Here is a 14,037-nt window from a genome sequence, read left to right as displayed (position 1 = left end):
TCTTTAACTCTACCTGTTCTCATTACTCCAATTGTGGCCAAAAACCCAAAACCTTGACTTTTTGGGTTATTCTTGTGAGGAGATTTTATCAGTGCAAGTATCATAATAAGAAAAAAAAAAGAGGTACAAATTCATGAATGAATTATGTAAACTTGTGTTTAAACTGTGGAAGGATTAAAGATCCTTTCTTCCTCCAGGTAAATAGCCCACACTTTAGCCCTTTAAAGAATCACGTTGTGCTGTGTTGTCCATGAGCCAAACTGGGAAGCAGCATCAGCTGGTGCACATTTAAAAAAAAAAGTGGGCTGGTAATCATAGTTTGAGGGCAAGCTTGACAGTTTCTGCTCTCTTGAGATAGATAGTAGTGTGTTTGTTTGGAGCTTGCAGACATGCACACACTGACACATATTTTCAGAGTCCATTCCTCTCTCATATCACCCTCTCACACCTCTTTTTTTTTTTTTTCACTACTTTTTTTTTCCTCTGGTCCCCTCAATTCAGTTCAGCTCAGCTCTTTCTCCATCCAACCTCCCACCCCCTATTTCCTAACCTCCTCCCCTTCCCTTACTCACCCTCCGTGTGATTACTGCCATCCATCTCTGCACATGCTCTCTAGTTGTTTAAATCTGTTTAAAGTCTTGCGGTCCAACCATGGCCTGACCGCTGCCCAGTCTTAACTAACCATAACCACTGTCTGCCAAGCAAGACTCCACCGTAACACAGCCAAGTGAGGGGGAGCTGAAGGAGACGCAGAGGAGGACAGAGACAGGGTTGAAAAGGTTGGAAAGATGATCTAGATTGAAAACAGGCTGGAAGCAATGAGATGCATATTACTGAGACAGAAAAGGAAAAGGGAGAGGAGCGGTGACGATGAAGGCCAGAAGGAAGGAATGAGGGAGCAGCGGAGGCAGCAGGAGAGTAGGCAGTGGGGGGAAAGCTGGAGGCGGTGTGTGTCCTAATGCTGTGTTCTTTCCTGAAATAGCTATCACCCAGATGAGGTGCTGGCTGGAAGGAAGGTGTGTATGTCTGTGCATCTTTTTGAGTGCATGAAGTCACGCCTGTGTGTGCGTGTTTATTTATTTATTTATTTATTTATTTTTTAAAATCCACCCTACTTCCTGTCACTTTAGACCTGACCTTCCTCTGTTCCACCTTCCAGTGTGTTCTCCATTGAGCCGCAGTGTGGTGCAGTGTCCCACACACTGCTCGCTACACATTCAGAAATCTAAAACAGGTGATCTGTGTAGCATGACAGTGCTGTCGTCATTAACCAGCACTAAATGTCTCCCTCGGGCCTTTGAATGCCTCCCTGGCTTGCCTGCAGTGAGGTCAGCAATTTCCTCAAGCACCCATAGATCTGCCGGAGAGGTTGTCTTCATTTCACAACAGCATGACTAAAACGCCTTATTATCACCTTCACAATAATATTCCACCCAGATTTGTTGATCCTTAAGAGAGTTATTACAAGAGCAAATCAAGACCTAACTGCCGAGGATGATGATAGGTTTGCAAATGTGATATTTTGGAGCATTTAGGAGCCGCAATCTGTGTACCATCTCCATCTTTAATTAGCCCACAGGATTAAGTGTTGCTTAGCATTTAAGCTTGTGTGCTTCAAACCACTGGAGCAAGTCTTGAATCACACATTGTGCTAGCTTTTTGGAAATTATTTGATTATGCGTCCCACCCAGATGCAAAATTTTTGCCTAATTTGATTGGATGGAGGGCAAGTCGATCGGTCCGTCCATTGAATTGGTCTAGACTAAAATATCACAAAAGCATTTGTATAGCCATTAAAATGAACTCTAATGCATATTTAGCCTCAGCACACGCTTTTAAAGGTGTGCTTGTAAACACTCAAATGGATGTTACTGCCTTTCTTTAACTACTGTTGACATGTGTACAACTTAGTGTATGTTACAACATATTAATTTAATGTTCTATGACTCTTGTACTGAAAGACAACGACACGCCATCACACAGTGTAGCTCCTGTGTGATGGAGCCATTATCAACTTCTAATGTCCCACCACTGTAATGCATTACTCAGACATGCCATATCTTTCAGTAAACCCATTACTACCTTCTGCATAGCATGTATTGTTTCTTAATGCTCCATAATCTTAACGACACATGACACCCCCCCCAATCATTTAGTCAGTGGTACTGGACATTTACTCAGCAATTACAACCTGCACGTGGTCATATTTCACAGAATCAATTTGTTCTTCAATCATTTCTTAGAATATGGCTATGTTTAACTGACAGTAAAATAGGATAGCCATTCAAGATTGCTTTTTCACAGTGCTTAACAATGATTGGGGGAGCAGACAAGAGGGAAGACAGGCCTCCTGTCTTCTCCCCAATTTTTTCCCCTCTCCTTACATGCCTTATCCAATCCCTCCCCCCTTACCATCCTCATCCATCTTTGTTCAGGTCTAATTGTTAGCTGTTCTGGGGTCCCATTACAATTATCCATCCATCTGGGTGGCTGTAGAGCGACAGCCCCTGATCTATCTCACTGCACAAAGGAAAGATACACGAGGAGGCAAGTAGTTGCAGTATGGCGAGAATGACCACACAGCTGAGACATCTCTTCTATTCTGCCTCCCTATAGTCTTCAGTGTCACTTGAATTTTGACAGTGAATTGAACACTGGCTCAAAGTCCTTCCCTTTCTTTTCACACGATCTCATAAAGAGATCTGACACAGAGTCCAATCTGCAAGGGTTATTCTTTTGTCGCCCCTGAGAGCTTATTTGCATAAAGGTAATAATATCCTCAGGTAGGTCTCATTATAAATTCTGCATATCACACCTTGAAGAGGGCAAGATTTAAATGGAGAATCACAAAGGGTGAGCGATACAGAAGGATTAGATAGTTGGCAGGACTGCAAATGAGCAGGACTGATTTGTTGCTCTGGTTCTGTGAAAGTCCTTAAAGCTGGACTCAGTGTTGACACCACAGGCTTCATGTTCCATATATTAAAATTAATTCATTCATCCATCTTCTACTACTTACTACTCTACTACTCCGTTTCCGGGTCAGGGGCGTTGCTGTAGCCAATCCCAGTTTACATTGGGTGAGGGCGGGATACACCTTGGACAGGTCACCAGTCCATCACAGAGACAGACAGAGATGAACAACCACTCACACTCACAGGCAATTTAAAGTCAGTTAACCCACACATGATGGACGGTGGGAGGAAACCAGAGTACCCAGAAGAAAAAGCCACACAGGCACGGGGAGAACATGGAAACTCCGCACAGAAAGGCCCGAGGCTGGGAACCGAACCCACAACCTTCAGCGCTGACCACTATGCTTTTTGGTGCAGATGTGTTTTGCTGAAAAAGAGGCAATAACTGAGACTTTATTGAGTTTTGTTTTTACCTCCATATGTGACACTGTAAAGTGCAGTCACAAATTTCAATTAAACATTGATTATCTGCAGCTGTCTTTTTTTTCCCTCTTTAATTAAACAAAAGAGCATTGTGTGAACCGCTCACCAATATGTTGTACAAGCTGCAAAGGTTTGTTTGGCTTTGACATTAAAGCTGTAGAGCTGCAGAATCTGTACACACAGTATCTCTCACTGTGTGGTTTCCATTATTGTTCCTGCCTCTGTGGGGGAGGGGATAATGTACCATCTTTACTTTGCCATCTTGTATTTTTCTTACTTTGACTGAAAATCTTTTTTGGGTTGTATCGGTTGCTCTTCTGAAACTTAGTGAATAATAAATTTACTATCTGATGCAGTTCATGAGCTTGGGGCTGACATGGAAGAAACAAAACAAAACAACTTTTCGTCAACTACAACTCGCTTCTAAATCTTCTAACTATTTTCTAGCTTGTTCTACAGAAGGCTGAAGTTAAAAGGTGAAGATGACTTCTGGCTTTAACGATTGAGTGTTTTTGTCTTATGGATGATCAATACAGTCGTCTGTACATTGCAAGAGCGACTAAACTGAGAGATGTAGGAATGTTGATGGGGCACTTCACCGAGAGGAGTCAAGAGATGTGCTATGAATTATGACCATCATAAAAATAAATAGAAAAAAGAAAACAAATAAATAAAACTCTGTATCACAGCAGCTTGAGAGCAGCGCTGCACTTTTCTTTACAAAGAGGAGGTAATCCAGGCTTAGCAAAGGTATTTTGTCTCTGAGTGGTGTTAGTCTAAGGTTAAGCTGTCTGTAGTACAGAGGCTCATAACTGGGACCAGACGTGTCAGAGGACTTGGTTTCCTCCAAGTCAATTCTTCCCATCGTTCACACTTTCCTGACTTCTCTGACTCGCATGGATTTTTTAAGAGTCAAATTTTTCCCCAATGTCTTATCTCCTTCTTGTCTCTTTTCTCTAAGGCTCTCTTCTTTGTGTCACCGTCTGGCTCTCACTCTTTATCTTTGTGTGTGTGTGTGTGTGTATGTGCGTGCGTGCGTGCGTGCGTGCGTGCGTGCGTGCGTGCGTGCGTGCGTGCATGTGTGCATGTGTGCACCTAGGAGAAAGTAACTGACTTAGTTCCTTGTGGCAGGGATGTCAACATGTATAAATGCAACTCTTAAGATGAGTGGCAGCTGCAAAACAAAATTAAGCCCTTCTACGGCTTTTTGTGTGTGCGTGTACGAGAGTGTGCTTTCTCATCAGATGGTCTCCTCTTTCACTTGTACAGTTGCAGGGCAGGCCTAAGGCAGAGCCTAATCTAGTCTCATAGCTCGATTGCTCCACTTTTTCACTCAGCCAAATCTTTCACAGGGAGTGGAACAAAGCAGGAATTCACAAGGTGCCATGAATTTTTTAACTTTTACTTTCAAGTAAAAAAAAAAAAAAAAGAACTTCTAATAAAACTTCCTGGCAATGCTCAGCGGAGTATGGCATTGGAGCTAAGTGGATATGTAGCATTTTCAGAAGTATTTGAGGATATGCCAGTTAAGATCCCCCAGCTGGCAGCATGTGGTGTTAAAATGAAACATTTGTGCTGGCTTGCTTCCTATAGCTATAATCTTTAAAGTGTGATTGATCCTAAATTGTGGCTCTTTGGCAAGAAGAAAAGAAACAAAGAGGAGAAAAAAAGTGACTCGATCAGTTTTAGGCCTCCGTGTGTGTATCTGTGAAAGTGAAAACATCTGCAGACTCAAGCAGGGATATCACGCATCAAATGACAAGGTGGCTGTGAGGTCCTTATTCTTTGCCCATGAAAGCATGCACCTGTGCTCAGTAAATCACATATTTCATTTAAAAGGATTTCCAAAGCCTACATTTCTTGGTTAGTTCTTTCCCTAAACAGATGGAGGACTTGCTTTTGCTTTGTTTTAAACCATATTTGCATATATCAGTAAGGGAGAAAGCTAAACTGACTAACACAGAGCCACAGACAACAATATAATTCGCTTCCTTCTTATTTTCTAACTTATAAACATGACTTAGCTCATTGAGCCGCTGAGAACAGAAGAGTATTTTTGACATTTACAAAAGACAGTTTTCTTTGAACAATACAGCATATTAAAAGCACTTGTGATTTCATTCGGAGGGAATAGAATATTTCTATGAGACAGAATTTCCTGTCCATTGTGTATTGATTGGTCAATCATAAGGCAGCTTCCTGAGCACCCATTACCTTCGCTGTATTCTGTGTAAGTGAAAACAGCACTCAAATGCTTTCCAGATTTTATTTGTTATGTAAGAGCGTTTTCGTTTTTATTCTGTGTTGTCTCTGTGTATGTCAACACCACGTAGCATGATATGGTCTGTTAATGAAACTGGCTCAATCTGTGTGCTGTGGCTCCACTTTAAAGTCATGATGGGCCTCAAACACAGGCAGCCGGGTCCCAAAGGTTCTGGGAATCTATCAGGGAGCTGCAGAACTAGATTCAATCTAGCAGGACATGTTCTTAACATCCTTTTCCATTATCCCTGCGCTGCCTGGCAACCATCGTCACAGCCACTGGCTCCTGTTTGCATGGTGACCCCAGAGAGACAAATCTATCAGCTGAGTATAATGCCAAAACACAAAGAAGGGGTTATCCCAAAGGCCTATGGGAGTTCTACGCCAGCACAACTATACATAGGTGTTGGAGTGTGGGGGCACAAAGAGACCAAGAGGAACCTGTCAAGGGGAGATAGCGAGGGGGCGTTGACGCAAAAAGATGCATGAAAATAGGAAGTGAAATTTGGAAGAATTTGGTTTTATACTATACAGTACTGTAGATGCTTCAGTAAAGTTTAGTCAGTTTGTGTGTGTGTGTGTGTGTGACACCCACTCCTGTTTGTCTCACTGGCCTCTCTTTAGATAGCTTAATCACAGCATGAGATACCTGCAGGTCAATATGCAGAAGTGAAATTCAGCTTGAGGTGAGATGTTTCTGCTGGCTCTCCATATGGTTCATGAGTATATGGAGTATATGTTTTCTAAATTACCTATGAAGATGAGGCCTGCAAGTCTTAACACACACGGAGATATGCAAACACACATACTTACACCCAATTACCCCCCCCCCCCCCCTCAGTAGTGCATGAGCGTCTCTCCTCAGTTATGCAGCACACATTATCCTTCTTACCATTTCCCTTCAATGAATCCATCCCTCTATTTTTAAAATGCAGAAAGCAAAGCGACAGAAGCTCCTGACTTAGACAGAAAAAATGGTGGGCCAAATTAGGTTATCCAGTAAAGGCACAGTAAGAGATTTACAGAGACGCACATTTCCAACCAATGTGATCCAAGATGCGTATTCACACGCCGTCACTACGAACAGTGTGATTTAGTTAGTGCATAAACCTGGAAGCTGAGGTTGAGTCCATACAGTGTGTCAAAGCTACTGATGCATGAAGAGTTCACTCCAAAGGCCAGAGTGTTTTCTGAAGATGCATTCAGTGGCTAATGAGTAAAGATGTAGAGCAATATGGGCCTTGACACTTCCTTGATTTGTTTTGCCATCCAAAACTGTGGACACAGCAGCACAACACCTAAATTGAAATTCAGTGTTTTTATCGAGAACGACATTTAGGTGCTTAATTCATACAAGGATTCTACTGTTCCTGTCCTAGCTGCTTCTCTTACTGATTTGAATGTGAATGGAAATGTTGCGATGTAGTCACCATAAATCATTCATAAGTATCACAGGGGGATCAGAGTGAATTTCTAACAGAAGATGAGAGTGAATGCCTCAGCAGCATGTTTGATTTGATCTGTAGGACCTCAACATAAGTATTGAGCGAGTAAGAACGCTTTATCTCAAATCAGTGGGATGTGTCAGGATGATACCCAATCATTCTGACCTGTGGCACGGTTTCAGCACTGGCCAACATGTCTCTATGGTTTGTTGCTCTCTGCAGAAAGCACGTTTGGCCAGGATACGAATATCCAAGACAGGAAGCTCCAATGCCTTCCTCCACAGCAAGCGTAACGGCCTGTTCAACGAGGCTCTCGAGCTCACGGTAAGAAAAGCCTGAACCACACAGAACCAGCAAATGTTTCCTATTACTTTTTTTTTTTTTTTTTTTTAAATAGTGACCTAAGATACCTGACTTTTGCATATTCTCGGAAAAATAATTCTGAGGATTTTAAAGCTGGCAATAACCACGTCGCTGGACACAGGCCTCGCTTGACGGTCCTTTGATTATACGTTCTTAGAATGCAGCCAGTGTCCCGTCAGAGCAGCTCTCTGTGATCACATTCACTGAGCAGCATTTCTAATGTGAGCATCCCCGAGCCCAGCTGTCCATCTGAGGAAATGGCTTCGGGCGATGCAGCAGGAAATGTAAACACAACTCAAGGATGTTCCATGCTTTGCCAAAATGTCGTGGTTCAAAAGCACGATAGTGGCCTGGGGCTGACACAGTGCAAAACAAAAACAAGTGCTTCCATCCTCCCTCACCCTCTTGCTCTATGAATCTCTCCTGATTCTGTCTGAAGTTAGCAAATAGTTAACAAATGGTTGACAGAAAAAAAGGACAAACCTGATCACAGTTTGCTTCATATATTACATGTGCAATGCTTTCTTTAAAGAACTAATTTTCACGTGAAATTGAATGAAAACGTTTGAATTAGGGGACATTATAACTTAGTAATACAAAGCCATTATCACAGTCACAATTTTCAGTCATTGAAAACGCAATAACAGAACTTTTTTTTTTTTTTCCTGTACTGTGCAGCCGCAGCTCAGAAGTAATTAAGGACAAATTTATCAGTACTTAAAGACTTTTTCATTTTTTTGCATGGATACAGTCATTTACATTCAAGAATAGTCACTCATCTTTTCTGGCTGCTCAGATGAAAGAAACTTTCATTTTCTTTTTATTTAATGTATTTTGAGCATTTGCATCAATCAGTGTAAACTCTTTAGATCCAAAGTCAAGTTACCTTGTCATAAGCTCTTACATGAAAGTACAAGTAAACGCAATGATATCTTTGTAGTCGTCCAGCTGAAGTGTAATTTTTGTGCAGCTATTTACTAATAACATGTGCAGCGTCATGCCGAGTGACACAGTGTGTTTTTGTCACTCGGCAGATCAAGCTGTTGCTGCTCTACAGTATGGTGGCCACCTGGGTGGTGAGCCATAGCCGCCTCCAGACTGCTGATGCAGGGTCTCATGTATAGAGATGGACTGAAATAACTCAGGCTAAACACCTTGTGTTTTGCTGCTGCGTTAGGTACAGATAAGCGGCACCAACACAGGTGAGCGGTCTCGACTGGGCCAGGCCGAGTCATCAGAGCAGGAGTTCACCTTCTCAGCAGTGAGGCTTGCCCTGCTCACAACACCAGCCTCCTGCTTAACAAACCAAAAATTGCTGCTACAAATCTTCCAAACATGGCATTTTACTTGCCTCCTGGGTGTGCTGTGAAGCGTGCAGGATAGGGGCAGTAGTTTTTGTCTTTTTTTTTTTTTTTGTTTTGTTCTTTTTTGGGGGCTTATTATGTTTTTTCTTTTTTTAAAAAGCTGAATGACAGTTTCTGCCGAGAAAGACTGATGCAACGCATTGAAAGATTGTATATTTAAGTATTTCTGACAACAGCAATGATGCCACATTGCAATATGCCGAAGAGACGTCTGCCAAGCTAAGGCTATTAAGGCCAGTGTTTATCTGAAATTTGTGCTTTCTGTGCTCCAGCTCTTCTAAACACCCTCCTTATATGTTGGATGTAAAAGGGTATTAAAATCACCTAGCAAAAAAAAGTAGCTTTAGCAAAATTATATAAACACACATACTTAAAAGTATTAATAGAATGTACTCCTGAGTATTACTGACCAAATGTTGCTTTACTTATTTTTACTGGTTTCTTTGCTTTACCTTGAGCATCCACTCCACCACTAATCCATTTGTTCTCTGACTTACTTCACCACTGCGAGTGCAAGCAAGTTTCATATCCAAACCACCACATAACTAGAAATAATACCCCCCTTGTTCACGCACAAATGCACACACAAATAGACATATAAACAGGCCACGGCAATAAAAATAAGGATTATGGAAAACAACTCATTAATGCGTTGCCTGTTGGTAGCTTTTGAAATAACAGAGATGGAGGCAAAATGTCACAATGGAATTTTTTTATATGAATTGTATATACTGTATATCCATTAGGGGGGAGTTGTGCTAGAAGTCTCCCTTCCAGCACAGATCAATGCACTGGCTCCACTGATGATAGCAGACATACCACGTGGGGTAAGAATAGTAATGTTCCCTGTCTGACTGGCATGACTGCGGCCCCGATGGTGGTCAGTTCTCAACACACAATTATCAGCACCAGTAAAACTCTACCTGTCTGTTCTCCCTTTGTCTTCCTCTCCAACTGAAGCAACCTCCATACAAGATGAACCTTTCAGATCAGGTACTGAGACAGCAGCCAGCCGCACACCTCCCACATCTGATTAGTGCAGCGCTAAAAGAAAACGTACTATAGCGCTTATTTTCTGTGCGTCCGTGTCTTTCTCTGCATGTGTTTGTGTGTTACAGAGTTCCACGGAGGAGGAGCAGCGATTAAGTAAGTCTACTTCTCTATTAGAGAGCCAGCACCATCACCTGCTGCACTGTCTGGAGAAGACCACCGTGAGTGCACACACACACACACACAAATACTCACATACAAATCTGCTTTTTTTTTTTTTTCCCTGTAGCTCATTAGGTGAAAGGAACTGAAATCCTGTTACAGTGTGTACAGATCTACAGTGTTTGTATGTGCAGGGTTGGGTGCAGACTCACTGTAGCGTGATGTCCACTTCACTGCGTCTCACTTACAACGCAAGCTCATCCGTTTGCACGTGCTTTGTGCGCTGCCTGTTTAAGCCTGGCACAAGTCAGCGCAAGGCACCTACGTGTTTGTGAAAGTAGACCTCAAGAAGTCCAGTATGAGCATATGTTGAGGCAACAGTTCTTTACAAACATCACACTCACATATAGTGTTATCACGTCAGCAGCAGAGAAACATCCAATCTCATCAGGATATTAATAAGAAAAATAAAAGAGTGTCAGTAGGAGTAAGAGAAAATTATTTGGGAACAGAAGGAATAGACTTGCTCTGTCAAGAAGTGATTCACCATAGAAGCATATCAGAGGTTCAAGGTCCTTCCAATTAGAAGGATCCTCCCCTGAAGCGCAGACACTGGGTGCAAGAGATGAGAAGTGCAGCTGGAGGATGGGAACGTCCTCGAGAGAGGGGAAACTTCTGATCAGAGAGATAATTTTAAAGTTTGACAACTTGTGATTTGATTAAAGCGAGAATGAATGGGAGGAATATATAGATGGTGGGAATCAGTCCGTGTGACTTTTGCTAAGCCTCGTTTGTTTAGTATTGTAGAATCATGTTTGTGTCCACTGGGTTTTTAATGTAAGACCAATTTCACCTCCTCCTTCAGCTCTGATTTGCTCTCTGCCAACCCCTGAGAGAATCATTCAGCTCTTTAGCCGCTACTGTAAATGCTGCACCAATGTCAGAACTTACTTTGACTGGTGGACCACATAAAAGACAAATATTAGTAAAAGAGAGTGAACCGCAAAAATGAAAAATAAGCCGAAAGATGCTGCAAATCTCTGAGGAGGTGATGAGAAGTTAGGTTCATTTGAACGGTGAGTAGGTTCACAGAGAAGAGCCATGTGATCCGGGTTAATATACAAATACTGGTAGGAAAAGCTTCATGAAATTAAGATTGTGGAAATTCGATTTTTAGCTAAGCTCCGAAACACTAAAAACACATTTCTGTTGTTCGTGTACACACAATCACAGACACACACCTATATAAAAAATAATCACACATTGAGTTATTGACCCTGGCTTTGAAGCGGAAAATGACAGTCTATATCAAGCCGTTCACAGTACATAGTCATAAATATAAATGTTGTAAATGTCACATCTTTTTTTATGACTCTGACCCTGTCTTCTCCCCTGGACCGATTTTGTTCTCTTTGTCTTTGTTTGCAGAACCACGAGTTTGTGGATGAACAATATTACCAGCAGAGCTACCTAGACGCGGGGCTGCAAAATTACCCGTCTCGAAGCCCCTCCCTGTCTAGCCAAGACGGCATGACGGGCACATGCTGCACCCGCCGGAGCAAGAAGCATCACACCCCTTTACCGAACGCCAGTGCCGCAACACACATGCAGCCTTTGACACACACGCACACACATCAACAAGGTTTGCAGGAGCTGAGCACCATCCACATCCAGCCCCTCAGCACCAGGTGAGATCAGGATTCCCACAGGTCATGGCCAAAAAATTTCAATATTCTTCAGTGTGTCTGCAGGGATTCTTCTAAAATTAGTTTAATGAAAAATACTGTCATGCATCGCTGTGTGTAATCAGATTTTCAGGAGTTACTTTTTGACAAAAATGCAGCGAATATCTGTAGTGGCCTCATTTCCCCACCCTTGTGACCTTATTTTGGAGTCTGGATTTCAGATTTAACAAATCAAAAGGCGTTTGTGAAAGAAGATTAATTTTCTATTGATGCTTTCTTCATTTTTGCTGATATACAAACTGGACTAAGGAAGCTTGTTACCAATCCGGACTGCAAAACTTCAGCAAGAACCTACTCTGTGAATCCTACTAATGGCTACAGGCTATTATAAAGGGTTTCTATCCCCAGCCACAATTAGCCAAATTGGTCATAATGTGACTAATAACTGACAATGGGCCTCTAATTTACTGTCAAACTGTCCCCCACAATATCAACTGACCAGCTTGCTTATTTTCAGTTATCCATAATAGTGAGAAAGCTCATTAAATTTTTCCAATTTATAGTAACATTTACCTTTTTGTTACAAGCTGAAACTAAAGCCCAACCAACTCTGTATACAGCCACAATACTGTCCATCATCAGCTTTTGAAGGGCTCTCGGTTAACCTGTTTGCTCAATAGTGCCTTCTTATGCTCCCAAAGGACTCAGAGCAACATGAGCATCTCATCAGTGATGCTTTTCAGGTCATGTGTGCCAAGTATTTATGCCCCTTTCATTGTTGGTTTGGTCCACAAACTCCAGAGGAGAATATATTGAGTTTGAGAGGCACTTCAACCAGCTACTGTTTACTTTGACTCACAGTTGTTTGCTTGAAAAGCCTGCGAGCCATCTTATGAGCAGCTGCAAGCTGTGTCGGGCCACAGAGATGTTCAGTGGGCTTGGCACCACCGGCAACCCATGACTATTATACTGGGTCTTTTAGCCAGAACGGTAATGCTCACTTTGTCACCACGCAGCCTTGATAACTGTCTGTTTGCAGACACCATTAACACTCCACCTGTCTCTTCTTTCTTTATCTCATTTTTCCAACTGAGGCAGCCTCCATGCAGGACAGACTTTTCAAATCAGGCACGGAGACAGTTTGGATTGGGTCAGTTGGTTTGATGGTCAGGTCAAAAATATAGTTTAGTGGAGCACTAAAAGTCCCAGACTTGAAGCTTTGGGAATTTTTGGAAAATTCGTGTTGTCCCAGTCATGCTGGCGGTTTAATTTTAACACAGGATTTTCTGGGGTTTGTTCAGACTGAAAAGGATTAACTACCTTGATTAAGGGCTCCTCAAAGGAAGCTGTCAAGAAAGAGAAATGTTATTAATTCCCTTTTCCTTCACAACAATTGGTGACAGATACAAACCGCAAGTCTCAAACCCAAGTCCAAAAAGTATACTGCTAACTTGCCATGAGATGTTTCAGATCATTTATGCCAATATCCTTCAGTTTGCTTTCCTCCTACTCTCTACAGCCGCTCCAGTCTAAACATGCGTGTAGACGAACCAGCACCCCTGAACTGCCAGAGCAGCCAGATCACCACAGCAATCATCAGCATTCCCACACCGCCAGTGACGACCCCCGAGGGTGATGCTCACCTGCCCGCGGGCCCCGCCCACCAGAACGTTGTGAAGGTGTCCGCACTGTGAAGACTGAGGTGCAGACACGTCACGTCACAGAAAGACAGATAAAGACTCATCGAGACAGACTGAGGGACAGAGGAGGACTTGGAATGATGGAGGAGGAAGCATGCTGAGTCCTGGTCTACCCATGGTGGAGTCTGCCCTCTGCTGGTCATGTACTGTAAGGACATGGACGCCCTGTACAGACAGAGGAAAGCTTTTAGATACAGTATATTCATGTAAGTGGTTGGCGTGTGTGCGTGTGTGTGCGTGTGTGTGTGTGTGCGAAGGAGTGGAAACATTCATAGGGAGTCATTTTAAATGAGGAGGCGAGTGAGACTGTGCCTCTGAAGGGAGTTCCCACAGTCAAGTGTCACTGTGCACAAAGCACCTTTTTATGATTTTTCACTTCAGTTTGACTCTTATGGTACTTTTCATTAGCTGGAGATGTGAGGGAAAGGAAAAAATGAAAAAATAACATATACGCAAAACTTTTTCTCACACTGACTCAACCCTGCCCTTTTTGTTTAGTGTCATTTTGGCCTACTTCACTGTAGATGATAAATATGTCACTATTCCTTTCTGGGTCCAATATTATTCCAATTGAGTAAAAATTATTTTAAAAAAGTGAAATACGGTAGATATGTGACAATTTTACCAATGAGTTTCATATTTGTGAATGAGTGTATGTGACTTTTTGC

At 42.4% G+C, this 14,037-nt stretch overlaps 1 protein-coding gene across 2 annotated transcripts in view; it reads left to right on the top strand.

Moving 5' to 3' along the window:
• Positions 1-13,664, top strand: part of kcnd3 (potassium voltage-gated channel, Shal-related subfamily, member 3) — an 83,302-nt gene extending 69,638 nt beyond the window's left edge. Inside the window, exons 3-6 of one of the 2 annotated variants that reach the window (XM_029506471.1) lie at positions 7,328-7,422; positions 9,953-10,043; positions 11,413-11,672; positions 13,189-13,664. In XM_029506471.1, coding sequence (XP_029362331.1) covers positions 7,328-7,422; positions 9,953-10,043; positions 11,413-11,672; positions 13,189-13,363 — 621 coding nt within the window. In that variant the 3' untranslated portion in view covers positions 13,364-13,664. Of the gene's footprint in view, positions 1-7,327; positions 7,430-9,950; positions 10,044-11,412; positions 11,673-13,188 lie in introns of both variants that reach the window. The other variant, XM_029506470.1, reaches the window with a different exon arrangement.
• The last annotated feature ends 373 nt before the right edge of the window (positions 13,665-14,037 follow it).

Source organism: Echeneis naucrates, chromosome 7 (assembly GCF_900963305.1).
Source record: "Echeneis naucrates chromosome 7, fEcheNa1.1, whole genome shotgun sequence".
Taxonomy (NCBI): domain Eukaryota; kingdom Metazoa; phylum Chordata; class Actinopteri; order Carangiformes; family Echeneidae; genus Echeneis; species Echeneis naucrates.
This window is presented reverse-complemented; position numbering and strand designations above follow the sequence as displayed.